Genomic DNA, 16,125 nt, shown 5'->3' on the forward strand with positions numbered 1-16,125 from the left:
TGGTAGCTGTAGAGGTGCATTTGGGTCAACAAGGGAAATTGGCTTTTGAGTAAGAGTTTAACAACACCATATTTAACAAAAAGGAGGAGAACTTCACCACAGACTTCCCTCACGAGACTGCATAGGAGTCTCACTGATTTCTGTGAAGATCTAGACAGCTGTGCTAGAACAGACCACATTTAGAAATAGTTAACCAGTAAAGATAAACATGAAGTCAGTAAAGGTAATAATTATGTGCAGCTTAGTAACAAATAAGAGATGTAATCTGAAAGGAAACAAATTACATCAATGATAGTGTTAGAGCAAACAGTAATCCCACAAGGAACTACGTAATTTGCCATCATCACTCAAGATCAAGCCCTTGATGCTAAAATCCACGACGGGCAAATTTCAGAAATTCCATCATTTCTATGGCTTCCTCAAAGACTAATTCTTAAACACACCACTGACTTCTCTGAGTCAGCCAAACCGTAAATACCTCCTAAATGCAGGTATGCAGTTATGGAAACCTGAATTTACATGAAGTACTTAAAATCCATTTTTTCAAAAAGAGGCATTTATATTTTCTTGGTCAAAAGTTGTTCATGTTTCTAGACTGCAATACAGGAGCAAGTTACCTGAACACACTCAGAATTTACATGCAGATGTAGCGGTTCGTGCTGCCCACTCATGCAGCAAAGTCCTTTACACAAACTGGTGCGGGAAATGCCAGTTGTGCAAAGATGAGCTGCATGTATATACTTCCTTGCTGCAATGTTTCACCACTAGAAGCAGGAAATTTGACCCATAAAACTTAAAATACATTCTATTATGAAAGTATAAGGGAATAGATGTGCTGGCTTAAGTTTGGAAGCATAACTAGGTGCATCCAAACCCACTAGGCAATTTAAAAAATTAACGCTCATTTTAAGCCATGAATCCTGAACAAATAGGACATCAAAAGAAAGCCACTAATTCGACCAGGAAAAGAGTCAGGGAGGTAGCTAGAAGTATTGATGCTCAGCATGTAGTCAGTTCACCATCAGAAGAGGAGCTCTATAAGCTCTTCCTTCAATATCAGCCCTTGCATCTCTGTGACGAAGCCCGTTTGCAGCGCCAGCACTGGGAGAGGAGGAGACACCCACTGACACATTCCACCTCGAGCAAAAAAACCTGGGTGTACTGTTGTCATCTGTATGCGCCAAGCTGTCCTGCCCTAGGGACTTCTAGTGTCATGTCTATGTACTAATGGGAAATACTGTTTGTCCTGACCACTGTGCAATCATTGGCTTTACTGATATATGTAAATATTAAATATTGCTATTCTGGAGTTATTTCCTGGTTTGATTTGTGTGGCTTGCCTTCCACCTAGCTTTAGCAAGGACAGTAACATAGATTAACACAGAAAGAGTGAAATTCATCTTATCTAACTTGAACCATCAGAAAGGGACTTTTTTGGGGGTAGACGTCAAGTCCTATAGGCCATGAAGAAAGACAGTCCTCTCTCAGCGCATTCTGAAACCGATGTTTAAGGTGGGTGGGAGGAATTGTATCTCTGGGCCTGGTCCAGTTGTCCACACTAGACAAGAATATCTAATGCCATGAAATGCACTGAAATATCCTGCTCGGCCTCCAGGCGCCAGCTCCTTGAGCAGAGCAAAGAGGAGATCCACTCAAACTGAGGCTTTTCTGCTCAGACAGAGCTTCAAAATAAAAAGACAACACAGTAATAGCAGTAACTTCACTTTTGATAGAGTATGGGCCTGACCAAAGGCAAGATGTATTTCAGATTTGAGATTACTGCAGATTTTAATTGTTTTCTTCAAACTGGAAGCAATTTTCTGCATGAAATCTCCAAATGAAGAAAAAGAGGCATTTTTTGCTTCAGAAATGTTTTACACATGGAGAATTTAGTAAAACTAAGGAACTTCATAACATGCTTCCATGTCACTATGTCTTTTCACCCTAAAATATAATGGCCAAAATCTTGGACAGTGCTAATGACCAAATATTTGTTTAATTTTTATATTTATTACTCACTATTGACTCTGAGCCAACAGACTCTCATACAAGGATTAAAAACATATTACTTTCCTTCTGCCATTTGAAACGTATTGCTCAGTCACATTTAGAAATTGTAAATATTTAGGGATCAGTGGCCTGGTGTTTATTCTGCCGAGGTCAAGGACATGATTGAAATACTTGCGTTGGAAACTACAGGCTAGTTCACACCGCCTCGTTTCAGCAGAAATTGTCAGATCACTTTGATGGAAAGCACTCAGATGCCTTAGGCCCGGGGGCTCCGTGTTTCTTGGCACCAGAAACAAAACAAAGCAGTGGAGAGGCTGGTCCCTGCAGACCTCCCTGTGCACCACCCACCACGCTCTGGTTTACTGCCCCTTCCCAGCCCTGCTTTGTTCCTCCTGGGGGGGGGGGGCGTTCCTCGCAGGCGATATTGCTTTTTTTGCAAGCAAACTTAAAAAAAAATCTCCAAGGAAATTTAAAACACAAAACTTTTTCAGTTCTTGTATACTTTATTTCTTTTCCCACAGAGCATCACTGGGCTTTCCTCTTTCTGTGAGAGTCTCCAGGGTCAGTCTCCCTTCTGAAACACCTCCTCCCTGAGGGATCTTTCTAACCTCTTCTAGATCTCCTTTCCTCTTGGGCCATGGGCCCCTCCTCAGGGCCCAAGCTCTGAAAGCCAAGCATTGACAGTGTTGCATTTTGAAAACACAATGGCAGGAGGAGGTCTCTTTCAAAGACAGAGAGGCAACAACATTTCGTTCACATCTCTTTCTTCCAGTTGGTTAGCTTCAAACTCTTGAATTTTGCACTCAGGCCGCAGTTGAATATCCCATATGTGGCTACCTAGGGCTGTTGGAGATATCCAAGAATATCCTAGCTGCTGGTCCAGCAGGGCACGTGACTCCCATAAGTGCTCTGTAATATCTGCCTGCCTCTCTGGACATCTCAGACACTTTAGGGCATCTCAGATGACACCAGACACCTCTATGTGAGCCGCTGAATCAAACCCTGAAGTATCTTCTGGCTATCTGGCACTGCTCTTAAAAGCAGACTCAGAGCTGCCCTCTCCCTGTCCTGCCTCACAGGGTGATGTAAGATAGGTGAGTGAATCATACCTGAAGTTGAATATTTCTCTCCATCAACCATGCAGGGAGCTTGCAGTGGCAAGCTAAGCAGCCATCAGCCTAAGCTGCAGATATCTCGCATGAGCTGGTAGATGAATCCCACCTCTGATACCTTTCCATTGATGAGATTTCATTTTTTTTAAAAAAATAACTTCATTAGCTGAGAGTCATCTAGTGGTAAAAGAGCATAATGACAGATTCAGTGAGGCAATCATTCTTAATATAAACTCATGCATATAGGGTCCTTCCTTTAATCACTATTTCTTAGCAGAGAACAGATTCATGTGAATTATCTTATGCATACTTTTTCTCTGAGTCTCCTTCATCCCACCGTGTAAAGTTTTCACTTACATTTTACTCTATCAGAGGTCTGCCCTACACCCTGGTCTTTCAATGAAGTCTCCCTGGAGATTTAAGAGACAGATTCAAGCCTGTCATTCTTCCTCGGTTTTTCTTCAGCAGACAATAGACAGTAGAGTTGATGTAAACTTTCACCACAGATGTCAAAAAAAAAAAAAAATCAAATCTTGCTTTGGATTTGTTGAAGTCGATACTGGTTGACCTCCGCAGGAAGCCATCTGGGCCAGGCGGACATGGCACTGGGTGTCTCCTGCTGCGCCTGGCTGCCGAACGGCATGTGACCAGGCTGCAACAGGCTGGACCTCGTTGTGTTCCTGCCTGGAAACATGCAGTGATACTGTTGTACACTAAAAAAAATGGTTGTGTGCAAATAGTGCTTTGAGGTTTTGAGATGTCCTTGTTTTGAGTGGGGAAAGCAGCCTACAGAAACCAATGTCTCCATTGCCACTGGCAGTTCCAATCTCTATGACTTTGTAGCAGCTAAAGTTAGAGTGAAAGGGCTTATTTTGAAGGGCCAGCTGGAAAACGTGCCGTTAAAATGCACCGTGCCCCTTTCCTGGTATTTTGTGCGTGAACAATTAAATGAAAGCTAAAAACCCTTATCAGTCAAGATAGGATTTGTTTCTAAATATAAAGTAAGCTTTTCCCTAAAGGAAGGAATAAGTATATGGCTGTCAGGGTTATTCATATCTTTTCATTTTCAGCTTTTCTTAAACACTCTCCATACCACTTTAGTGCCAGGTCACTGTAGATCTTAACAAAAATCTTATTTTCCCTTCCAATGCTCTATGCAGTTTCTCATGAACATAGGATTTAAAGTCAGCTCTGTTTTGGCAGGGAGTCAGCTAGATCCCCCCGTGCCGCCGCTGCCAGCTCCGGTGAGCGGCTCGGCTGGAGAGGTGCGGTGGGAGGCGCTGCGTCCCCTCACCTTCTCCTCTTCCTCCACGCAGTCCCCAGCGGCACGCGTGAAGTTTCCCTGTGAATTGCTGAGCCAAAGGTCGGCTCAATTTGTGCTATATTCGTTTCAAAGAACAGCTAATTCCCAGACGTCTGCACGAGACAGCACCATGTGGAAAACCTTGGAAAAGACATCAGCGCCTGCTCAGCGCGCATCAGCGAAGAAGGAATGGCTGATTTCCAGGTTGAAAGGCTCTACCTACTCCCCAGACAAATACAGGTACCTAGGAGAGCCAGGCCAGCACCACAAAAAGGGCTTTTCTAACATAGAATCAGTTATTTAGAATCACACCAGACAGATGAAAAAGATTCACAGGACAGCTAAACACCTATCTGTGTGGCAACTCTATAATAATGCAACAATATTATTATTGCAATATTAATAATAATAATACAGCATATTCCCTAATGTATATATGGGTTTTTCCTCAGAATTTTATCCATTTAAAGGGAGCTTCAGAAAGCAATAAAGTCTGTATCCTTGCTGTTGTTTCATATATTTATAAATATATTATATATATATATTTTTAGATGTCTAACAACACCTCACAGTCCCAACTGTTTTCAGAAATGAAGCAGTAATGTGTTTGCTTTGAATATTAGAACACAGTTCCGTCAGTGGATCATTGCTAAATCTTTCACCATTTCCTGAGTTTATTTGACTATTATTATGGGTTTAATTCAGTTAACTTTAAACAGACAAATTCTTAGCAGTATCTTCTGTGCTAACCTTGTAAATAAACCTAGAGAAATGGATACAGATTATTTACATACCATTCCCTACCAGACCAAATATAACATTTCCCCTCATTTAAGCCAGGCTAGTATGACCCATTTGATCAGCGTTCATTTACTCTTATCAGTGCTTATTTCTACCCTCTTATTCTCTGTTGTCTGTTAAAGTAGGACTGGATATTTCACTAAGAATTGTAGAAACTGAAGTACGACCAGTAGTCTCTACATCCAGTTCTCTGACTTCTGGGATTACAGCTCTGTTTCCGACTGCATCATTTCTCTCAAAGAACAGTAAATTAATACTTAGTAGATTTTTTTTTTACAAGAAAGCAGTATTTTTTTCTGATTTTTCTATTTTTTTCTAATTGTAAACTTTACCACGGAATATAGTCATAAATCCATTGTTCATCTCCATGGTCTAAATTAAACAGCAGAAGATGGCTCTCAACATACCAGGTGTAGTATCTTTGAGTGTGTTTTATACATTAACTTTAGCTACTGGAATTTGGGCTTCTTGGAAAAGCAAAAAAGATCAGAAGAACAGAAACCCCACTGAAATGGCCATAGTTGGAGGGAGGAATATAAATGCTGTCATTGGATTGTTAACTGCAACTGGTAAGTTTTCTTAAAGGAATGTTTTTATTCTTCTTAAAAAATATATATTTCATTAAGTTGGGGGTCTCCCCCCCCCCTTTCAAAGCAAGTTACCTCCTCTAATGCCAGGACAGATTTAACCTGAGCGTGGCTTTAAAGGAGTATGGTTTCATAAACCTCATGACCTCTTTACATTGTGCAGAACCTGATGTTTATGTAGATTCTTTTAAATTAAAGAGTATGGCCTGAAGAATGAGGTGCTTTTCATTAAGGAGGAGTGTGGTCTTAATCCTGGACCAGTTTGTGTTATCCAGTGTAATAGAAGGACCTTACTCCTGGAAAAATCCAATCCTATATGGAACGAATTGCTCCCCATGGTGAGCACTGGCCTCTCACCTGGTGGGAATGATAAAGTGAGAACGTTTCCCCAGGGCTGGCTGCCCTCCTCTGTCCTCTTCTCCTCTGGCTGCGTCACATCATCTGGAATTTGCTCCCCTGCTTCTTTTTTGGCAAAGGCTGCCCCAAGTTGTATTTGTCTAGCTAATACATTTGGTTAAGCCCATCCTTAGGTTTGTTATGCTGACTGCAATGCCTGCTTGCATTCCCCCTCCGCCAAGGTCTGTTGTCTTAGCCTGTGTAAGGGAACCTCGGGGATGATGGTCTATCAGTCATGGCAGAATAACAAAATCTGCCTGCTCTAGCAAGTGTCTGCCGCCAAGAAAAACGAAACGAAGAATGGGCATTTTTAAATTCCTTCTAAATGCCTAAACACTAATGAGCATTTCTATGCACACCGAGATATTCATTCTTGAATCTAACCTTAAATTTGGGAGAAGATTTATGAAAAAAAAAAACAGGCATGTGATGAAATATTTGTATGGGCAAAATGTTTACCAGCTCTCAAAGAGTTCTATAAGACTAGCTGAGAATACATGCCATAACTCTTACCTTTACGTCTTTTATGTTCGCAGCCACCTGGGTTGGAGGAGCATATATCAATGGTACAGCTGAAATTGTCTACTTGCCTTCCAAAGGACTGTTGTGGGTCCAAGCACCTGTAGGATTTGCCTTGTCCCTTGTTATTGGTAAATAATTAGCATAGTAATTAGGACATCATCAGTCTCTCTTGAAAATTTGTCTGGATGTATTACAATGTGTAACAGAGTGTTGAATGTATTTTAAAGGTAATTTCATTTCTTCAGTCTCCAGTAGATTCAGAATAGACATTTACAATCCTGTCTTCTAAGTTGAAACATTTGAAACCAGGGTGACTTGAAACAGGTGCACGGCTTTGCCTGCTTGGAGCAATTTACAGATCAAAAATCTCATCTGTGAGCATTAGAAACACATGGTTATGTGGACATCACTTTTTCACTAGAGTCCATTATTCACACAATACAGTATCATTTTAATTTTTTCTTTGAAATTTTTGTGCAATGAAAGAATATCATCTTGATCCATCTCCACTAAAAGCCACTCTTCTGACTGGTCTTATCACAAGACTAATTTGTAGTGGATCCAGCTCAGTCCCACTTAGTAGGCAATCATTGTTGGGTTGAAATAGAGACCTACACCCCTGTGTGCCAGCTAGGTTTGCAGTGTCCTGTACCTGTTTCTGACTCCAAGGATTATTGGACTCATGCTGAGGTTGAGCTGTCTTGCATATCTCCCTTCTGCATAAAGCAAGACTGCAAAGATCAAAGTTTCTTCCAGTCCACACTGGATTTTGCTGTAGCTCTCTAAGGAGACGTGATTATTAAAGTAAGGAGACTGCAGACCTTGCACAAGAATTTTTAAAACAGCAATAACCTTTACTCTAAAGTCAGAGAAAAGAGTCCAACTGACGTGAATATGAATCAGGCTTGGGAATATACTGCCAGCGTTTTCTAGGTGAGTAATTTTAACTAATGAAATTGGGGAACGCAGGTCTGATCCTGCAATCTTTACTCAGGTCAGTAGTGCCCAAACAAGCAGTCCTGTTGGCTTTAGGGTTAGGCACAATATGCATTCTTTGGTTTTAATGAGGTTGCTCTGTAACTGAGGTCTAATATATAGAGGAAGGTGGGTGAGACTCAGCTCAGTGTGCAGATTAAAACCATGTAATTCATTCTGGGAAGAGACAATGAAGCCACCAAACTGAAAAGGTAAATGGAAAATGAATATGTGGTGCTTCAAACAGTCAAGAACAAAATATTTGGTTCTTTTTCACCAAATATGAGTCTCTAACACGTCTCTCTCTGCCTACTGACATATGCCTAAGGAAACATTTCAGCACTCAGGTTAATAGATTGTTGGAGAGGAACTGTATGCGAGTGCCTTGTGAGCTGCATCTCTGAGTTCTTGCTACAGTCAATGGAGCTGTACTGAATACAACCAACCAACGTACCTGGAGTTCACCTTAGTCTTAAGCAGACATTTAGGAACAAAACTCAGTTGCCTAAGCACAGGTATCTTCTGCCATTTGGGATGTGTTACAGCATCCTTTTTGCCTCCAGCAGCCAATCCAAAAAGATGTAGATCTCCCAAAAGTTCTGGGTCATAACTCCCAGTCACAAGCAGATGTCCCTGATAACCCAGAACCTCGCAGGTGGATGAAACCTCCATATTTAGGCTAGAGAATCAAGTCCCTGGTGTATGGCCAGCTGTATCATTTTCTAGGGTCCATTCCTTTTATGAAAGTTCAGACTTGCAGTTCACATGTAGAAAAATGCATTTACATGTCTTGTTCTCTGCCTGAATTCCACACTCACTGAATTAGTTTGATATAAACCCAAATGCAATAGAATTCTGACATTTTTCTTGGGAGAAAACACACCTAGAGTTCTATCAAAATGTTATCATTTCTGATAGGTGGTTTCTTCTTCATAAATCCAATGAGATCCAGGAATTATGTGACAGTGATGGACCCGCTCCAAGAAATATACGGGAATGTGATGGGAAGCTTACTTTTCATTCCACCACTGCTAGGAGAGGTGTTCTGGTTTGCAGCGATCCTGGCTTCCCTAGGTAAGTACTTACTTCACTGTTATACTTGTCGAAGATTATGTGGCACAATAAGCATAGTATAATACAGATCTAGGAACTGTATTGGATTAAGCTGTGGAAAGCTGTACTTCATGTCTCCTTCTGTGAGGGGAACATAACCATTTCTAACTTCTGAAAAATATGTTCTTTAGGTTTAAAATGAAATTGATTGGAGTGGCTCAACTTTGACAGTTGTATATATTCATTATATTATAGTAGAGAATCATGGCAAAATAATTTTGATCTTACCAGTGGCAGAGAAGATGCAAAGTGGCAAAGTGACCTCACTAGGGCCATGCAGAAAGGTGGTAGCAGAAGCAGACAGGGAACAAAAGTCCTAACTCTGCCTGCTCTCTGCTAGACCATGTGCTCCTCAGCCAGCAAGGTGTGCCAACACTGAGGTAGAGCTGCAGAGGGAAACTGGCTCTGCAGGATTGATCCTGCTGTCAAGAGATAGTGACAGGAATGGTGTGCATGGACAAGGGTTAAGGAAGCAGAGTGCTGAGCAGGCTTAGAAGAAGAGATGGTAAAGGCAGTGCTGTGCCTGGGAGTTTGGGTGAGAAGGGTCTTGCCAGAGCAAGAAAAGGGGATATGTGAGACTCTAGAGTGAACCAAAACAGCAAAGGAAGCATGGGCAGAAAGAGAAGAACTGTGAGGAAACAGAAGGAGGACTATTCTATTGCCATGAGTACTATATCCCTATTTATTCATCATTGCACAACTTCATGTATGAAATCTGTGTTAAAATAGTTGGCTGTTTTCCCTGTCTGCAGGAGCAACAATAAGGGTCATCTTGGATATTGGAAGCTCTTTGGCTATCATCCTTTCAGCAGGCACTGTCATATTCTACACTCTACTGGGAGGCCTCTACTCTGTTGCTTACACGGATGCCATCCAGTTGGTTTTCATTATGCTCAGTCTGGCAAGTCCTGTGTATTTCTGTTACTAGTTTCCTAACTAAGATAAGGGACAAAATCCTACTCTTCTTTTCAACATATGTGGGACCAAAAATAACTCCATCAATATTGACTACTGCCCCACAGTGCAGGAGAAGATCTTTAGAGAGGTCTTTCAGTCCTTGTGTATGTTAGACAGCACTTACACAAGCTACTGGCCTTGCTGGGTGAATGTAGCCGCCCACAAGTAAAGTCTGCAGAATCTATCTGGAACAATCTTGTCTGGAAAGGAAAGAGATCTCACTACTGAAGGCATCAACTGATCTGAATTACAGACTCATACTCCGGATGATGCTATGGATCAGAAAAGTGTAGATTTAGAGTAAAGAAGGAGGGTGAAGGAGAACTCTTAGTATGAGATTAATCTTACATAACTTTGTCTTCTACATATGTCTTAGTGTTTGTATCTAAAAGAACAAGGACCTTGGGGAACTGGTTGACTATTTCCATTTCTGTCCTAGTGGATCTGTATCCCCTTCGCCCTGACGAACTCTGTGACAGAAAGTATTTACCACACTGCAACTCATAAATCCTACCAAGCCCCTTGGATTGGGAAAATAGAAAAACAGTATCTTGGAAGATGGCTGGATGATTTCTTCTATCTGGTAGGAAATGTTTTTTGGACAGGTAGTTGGGAAAAGAAACTGAAGGTCTTTTTATTTGGAAAGCCTGGGTTTATTTGGGTTCTTCCAGGCAGGAGCCCACCACTCTGCACTGTTGGCAGAGGCAGGATGAAGTTTAAACTCAGCCACTTTTCTCAGCCACTCTGCTACACATTGAATGGGTTGGGGATATCAAGGGCTCAGCTCTGGGTTGGACAGAAGAGGTAGGGACACTACATCCTGCAGCTTTCTCCTTACACCCAGCACCCATGCGAAGAAATAGCACTTCTTAGCATTAGAATATATAATTCTCTCTATTAAAAAAACAGGACTGCATGTTTGGTACCGTTAGCTCCGCTGCACAACTCAACTTTCAAACTACCAGTATAAACAAGAGCTAGCACAGGCTGCTTTCTCTCACTAGATTGGCAATAAAGATGCACAGAAGCTTGAGCTTGTTTGATCAGTACAGAATCTTTAAATTTTATCTGATGAAATTCATGTGTTGAACAAGAGAAAATGGCTTTTTTTGTTTGTTTGGTTTGGTTTGGTTTGGTTTTTTTAGGCTATACTCTAGCCAGGCCTGAGCAGATCTTTACAAAGTCACATATCTGACAAAATTCCCTTCTCTTTCCCTTTGTCTGCTCCTCTTTCACTATGTCACATAACCTATTTTTCAGATGCCTCTGTCTTTCAAAGCATTAACATGTTTTGATCACATTTTCACGCACACCACAATTAAAGTAAAGAAAAGAACACTCTCAGTCAAAGGAAATATCAGCCTGAGTGGCTAAAGTTGAGCAGACTTGGTGCACTTGAAGTGAGGGTTTTACAACAGGAAAGATTATCATCCATTCAGGGTGAATGGACAACTGCAGCGGTCAAGTGTCGCACAGGGAACACTGTTGACATTTGAATATTTCAGGTACTTGGGAGCATCCCATGGCAAACTTACTTCCAAAGAGTCCTCTCCGTTGCCTTGCTGAGACAGGCAAGGCTCATTTCCTATCTCTCTGGACTGGGGTGCTTCCTCATGGCCATCCCCTCTGTGCTCATTGGGGCAGCTGCAGCATCAACAGGTAAAACTAAATAATTTGTCTCTGGATAATGAATTTGTTTTTGCCAAAGATGATTAAAATGGGACCCAGAGAAGTCTTGATTTAGTCTTCCAATGACATAGTCCAGATTTACAGGAGCAAAGCATACCAAAAAGCCCTGAGTAGAAGATTTGGCTACCAAATGAAAAGCCCTCTGCAGTTCAACACACAGCTATCTAGTGACCATTTCATTATGGTGAAATGGCTTTCATGGACCTTCTGGTGCAGAAAGATGAAGGCAGAATCTGTCCTCAACTGTGTGTGGTATGATACTCACACTCTGGAAAGATTTTTAAAACATTGTAAAATTCTTTTCCCCCAGAAATGTTATTCTGGTACTGTTTTCTGCATCAGCCATGTAACTACTGATTGTTAATAAAGTTCAGGAGAAAAAACTCTTGAAGGAATCAGTAAGTTCAGTCCTGAAAGCTCAAAGCACAGCAGTTTAGTCTTGTATTGGCTGTGAGCAGGGGTTAAAGAGAAGCCAGATCACCAGGTGATCTGGCTTTATGATAATGAATTCATTAGGAACAGCAGAGCAAAACTCCCTTCTCTCAGCAAGTAAAGTTCAGAAATTGGGTTGATCTTAAAGTGTCCCATTCCTGGAAACCTACAGAGCACAGCTATTCCCATAGATACTACTGGGGGAAAGGAAAAAATGCGGATCTAGTGCAGGTTGCAGTGTGCTATGGGGAATCATCTCATTTGAGGTGCAAAGGCCAGGTAAGAGAAGTGCTCCTGAAGACCTCCAGAGCTCAGTCCATTCCACCCAACTGACATTCATCTCTTTTATGTCCATTGTGTGTGTCCAGAGAGGAAGCTGATCTTGCTCATTGCCCAGGTCAGCCACGTCTTAAGTATACCTGGCTAATGAAATGTAGTCACCAGAGAAACTCTCAGGCTAAGCAGAGAGGTTCCTAAACATTTCAGCTACCTGTAAGAGAAGATCATTCTAGGAAGAAGGCAGATTGGACAGTTGTCTGGGACTTAGTGGATTAGAGTGGGCAAATCTGAGTTTAGGCGGGATTTTCCCCTCCATGCCTGCAATGAATATGGCAGTGGCTTACACTCCAGCAAGAAACATTTAGGGTAATTATTAAAAAGTACTTTCTAGTAGAATAAAGACAGACAGGGGAATGCCTATTATTTGGGGATGATGTCAAATCTTCATCAGAGAAGTTCTTAAAAACTATGAACAATGTCAGGAGTCGCAGAGCAGCACTGACCTTGCTTTAGGGCAGGGATGGAGTAAACAGCTTCTCTAAGTACCTTGCAGTCCTTTTTTCCTCTGACTTCATGAATTGCTTCATCATGCTTTGAACCTACTATCCATGGGATCAAAAGACTCTGCTTGCACCTAGTACTGGATTGCTGTGGCCTTCATCACTGCATAAAGAGATGATAATCAATGTAGGTGTTCCCTGCCTGGCTCTGCAGTCTCCCGCTATTTTGTTCCCTTACTTCACAACCTGCAGCAATTGCAAGAAAAATTGAGAAATTAATTTAAATCCTAACATACTGAGCAGCCCTCTGTCCTTAGCCTTGCTGTGGCTGATAGCTGTGGAAAAGCGGGTTCAAAGACAATAGAAACTTTAATCAAAGATTTATTGTGACTTTTGTCTGTTCTCTTTTAAAGACTGGAACCAGACAAGCTATGGTCTTCCAAGTCCACTAGACAGAGGAGAATCAGCCATGATACTGCCATTTGTTTTACATTATCTCTGCCCAGCATACGTCTCCATTGCTGGTTTGGGAGCCATCGCTGCTGCTGCAATGTCTTCTGCAGACTCAGCACTTCTCTCTGCCAGCTCCATGTTTGCTCACAATATCTACAGAAAAATCCTGAGAAAAAAGGTACTTGGTTACAACATTCAAAAGCTTTTGTATCAGGACAGAGGTTTTAGTGTCAGGATAGGTTCAAAGCCAGACTGCACTGTCAATGATTAGATGTGTCCTTCAGCTGCTGAACTGAGCTCTGGATCCATAACTTAAAACATAGATTAATGGTATTCATATCCTGAGTAGGGATATAAATACCCACAACAGTGAGTCTTGCTCATTATAAGATGATTACAAGAGGATATAAAACCTGGACCAGGGTATTACAGGGAATAGCATAAACTCAGGAGCCTTAGAATTACAAAGCACTACTCCGATTTATACAGCCAGGGCCATATCTGGAGTGGGACAAAACGGGTGCCTGCCTTCAGCAGCTGCTGGAGGTGAGCACCACCTGGATGAAGCAAGAGCTTGGCAGAAACAAGCCTGGAGTGGGACTATGCAAAGCAGTGCTGGTTCCCACAGGTGTAGCCTAGAGTGGGATGCAGATCTTTCTTCCCAGGACTGTGTAAGCCTCTGCCCCAGACACCTGCTGTGCTCCCATTGAACAGAAGAGGCTGTTTTGAAGGAGGGGATTCTTCTGACTCTGGGCCAGACAGAAGCTCTTAGGAGTGTGAAAGGAGGAGCTGAGAGCCAGCAGCTGCCATGTCCCAGAGCAGAGATACTGGGACTTGTCTCCATAAAAGCAATACCCAGCCAGCTCCCCGCCACAACTCACTGGAAGCAGTCAAAATCTACCATCAAAGCTCTACCTACTTCTACTGAGTGCCAGTAGCACCCCAAATGCTGTTGTTTCCCCCCAGAAGCAGTGCTGTGGTGGCAGGGAACGATGCTTGATATTGTCAGTTGAAATCATCCCAAGTACCTAGGACAAGCTAATGTCTCATAACAATACCAATATCATTTAATGAAGTTCCCAGTGTCTGTAACTTTGCAATGTTCTATTTTACAGGCTTCTGAGAGAGAAGTTTTATGGACCATGAGGGTCTCCATGCTGGTTTTTGGGACTGGAGCTGCTGGCCTGGCTTTTTACTCCTATTCTGTCTATGACCTCTGGTTCCTCAGCGGGGAGCTGGTGTATGCAGTGCTCTTCCCTCAGCTGTGCTGTGCCCTGTTCATTCCTAACACCAATACCTATGGCTCGGCTACGGGCTTCTTGGTTGGGCTCCTCCTGAGGCTGCTAGCAGGGGAGCCTGCCCTAAAAATCCCCCCTGTTATCCAGTACCCAGCCTGCTCTCTCGTGAATGGGACCTACATTCAGCTGTTCCCCTTTAAAACATTCACCATGCTTCTCACTCTGGGGACAATCATCGCTGTTTCTTACCTGGCTGCATTTCTGTTTAAGAGAAACCTCCTTCCCCGCAGATGGGATGTTTGCAACATCATCAAGGAAACCAGCACTCTCATTCCCCTGCAGCAGATGGAGAAACAGATGGGTTTGCAAATGATTGCACTAGAAGAGCATCATGATTAAATGAGGGACCTCATTTGAAAGAACACAGTGTGTTCTGCAATTAGGGTTTGGCACAAACAGCACTGCTGTTCCCTTTGCTTTCTCCAGTAATGAATAATGCCCTTGTAGAGTAATAAAGATGCACTCTATTTATGCAAGGAGAATGAGTGAGCTCAAAGTCTGCAGTGATTAAAGGCGGGTGGTGATAGAGCATGATCTTGTAATGATGACCGGGGGTACCTAGCGCCCAGCCTATGTTTGCTTCAGAGTTCCTGCCATCTCACCAGAAGGCAAGTCTACAAATCACGTTCCAGCATTTATGACATTCTCAAATCCCATACCATTCTCACTACAAAGGAGACAAGTTAATAGATTGTGCGTACTTAATTAAAAAAAAAAAAAAAAAAAAAAAAAGAAGGAGAGCAAACCTGTTACCTGTTCCCATTGCAATAGGTAGAGTTTTACCATAGACTTCCATGGGGAGTGCATCAGACCAATAAAAATACAGATTACTGAATGTAACACAATCACCATAGAAGTCCTGTAGTAATATCAACTCTACACCATTCTTTGTATACTTTATAAAGCTCTTCTTGACACCCTGAAAACTTTTGAATGTGCCTCTCCCCAGCTGTGGACTCAGGCCACACGGCCAGCTGCCGTGTGGCTGAGGAAAGGACATCCCCATATCATATGATTTGGTAGTGCAGAAGCATATGAGCAACATGAAGCATCAGCCCTTCATTACTCCATAAAAAAGTGTTATACAGCCACTATTCACAAAAGCACAACCAGCTGGAAAAATGGAGGTCCAAGAGACTCTTGAATATCTTCTCTAATACAGCTGGTTAAACTGCTGTTCGTGCAAAGGAGTTACCCAAGTAGAGGGGTGGGATGCTGTGAGACAAACACATAAACTGATGTATGACACCTCAGAAGACTGAGACGACTGCAAGGTGCTGGGGAACTGATACTGAACCTGCTTACAAAGACGCTAAGTCCTAAGAGGCACTAAGAGAATGAGATCTCAAAAATTCAAGAAAGAAGTTTTTCACAGAAAAGTCCAGATACCTTGTTTGCAAAAATTCCCATTGGGTTACGGAAAAAAAAAAAAGCCACAAAAATGAACTACAGCAGAAGCTGTCTGCAACAGCTCATCTAATTAACACATTTGGCATCTAGCCTGAAGTCTCATAGACCAAGATCATCCCTCAGGTATGAGGCATTAAGATGGGAGCTGAAGTAAAGATTCAGAGAAGTGAATATATACTGTAGTAATGCCTCCCAATTTGTTGCTAAAATTCCCTCAGCAGCTGTGCAGTGGTTCATCAGGGTCAGTCACCATCCACCTGCAACGGCCATCAGGAAATGTGCTCAGGG

At 42.2% G+C, this 16,125-nt stretch overlaps 1 protein-coding gene across 1 annotated transcript; it reads left to right on the plus strand.

Annotated features, from left to right (window-relative positions):
- Positions 1-5,617: 5,617 nt before the first annotated feature.
- LOC134145369 (high affinity choline transporter 1-like) lies at positions 5,618-14,766 on the plus strand. The gene is made up of 8 exons (XM_062584829.1): positions 5,618-5,795; positions 6,746-6,859; positions 8,625-8,780; positions 9,572-9,720; positions 10,216-10,359; positions 11,282-11,435; positions 13,090-13,307; positions 14,245-14,766. Exons 1-8 carry the CDS (start codon positions 5,618-5,620, stop codon positions 14,764-14,766), a joined length of 1,635 nt encoding a protein of 544 aa, XP_062440813.1.
- Positions 14,767-16,125: the final 1,359 nt, after the last annotated feature.

Source organism: Rhea pennata, chromosome 1, assembly GCF_028389875.1.
Source record: "Rhea pennata isolate bPtePen1 chromosome 1, bPtePen1.pri, whole genome shotgun sequence".
In the NCBI taxonomy this organism is placed as follows: domain Eukaryota; kingdom Metazoa; phylum Chordata; class Aves; order Rheiformes; family Rheidae; genus Rhea; species Rhea pennata.

Coding starts and splice junctions, on each gene's coding strand:
- LOC134145369 (XM_062584829.1), top strand. CDS start 5,618: ATGGCTCTCAACATACCAGGTGTAGTATCTTTGAGTGTGTTTTATACA. Junction 9,721..10,215: donor TTTTCATTATGCTCAGTCTG/GCAAGTCCTGTG, acceptor TTTCTGTCCTAG/TGGATCTGTATCCCCTTCGC. Junction 11,436..13,089: donor GGCAGCTGCAGCATCAACAG/GTAAAACTAAAT, acceptor TCTCTTTTAAAG/ACTGGAACCAGACAAGCTAT.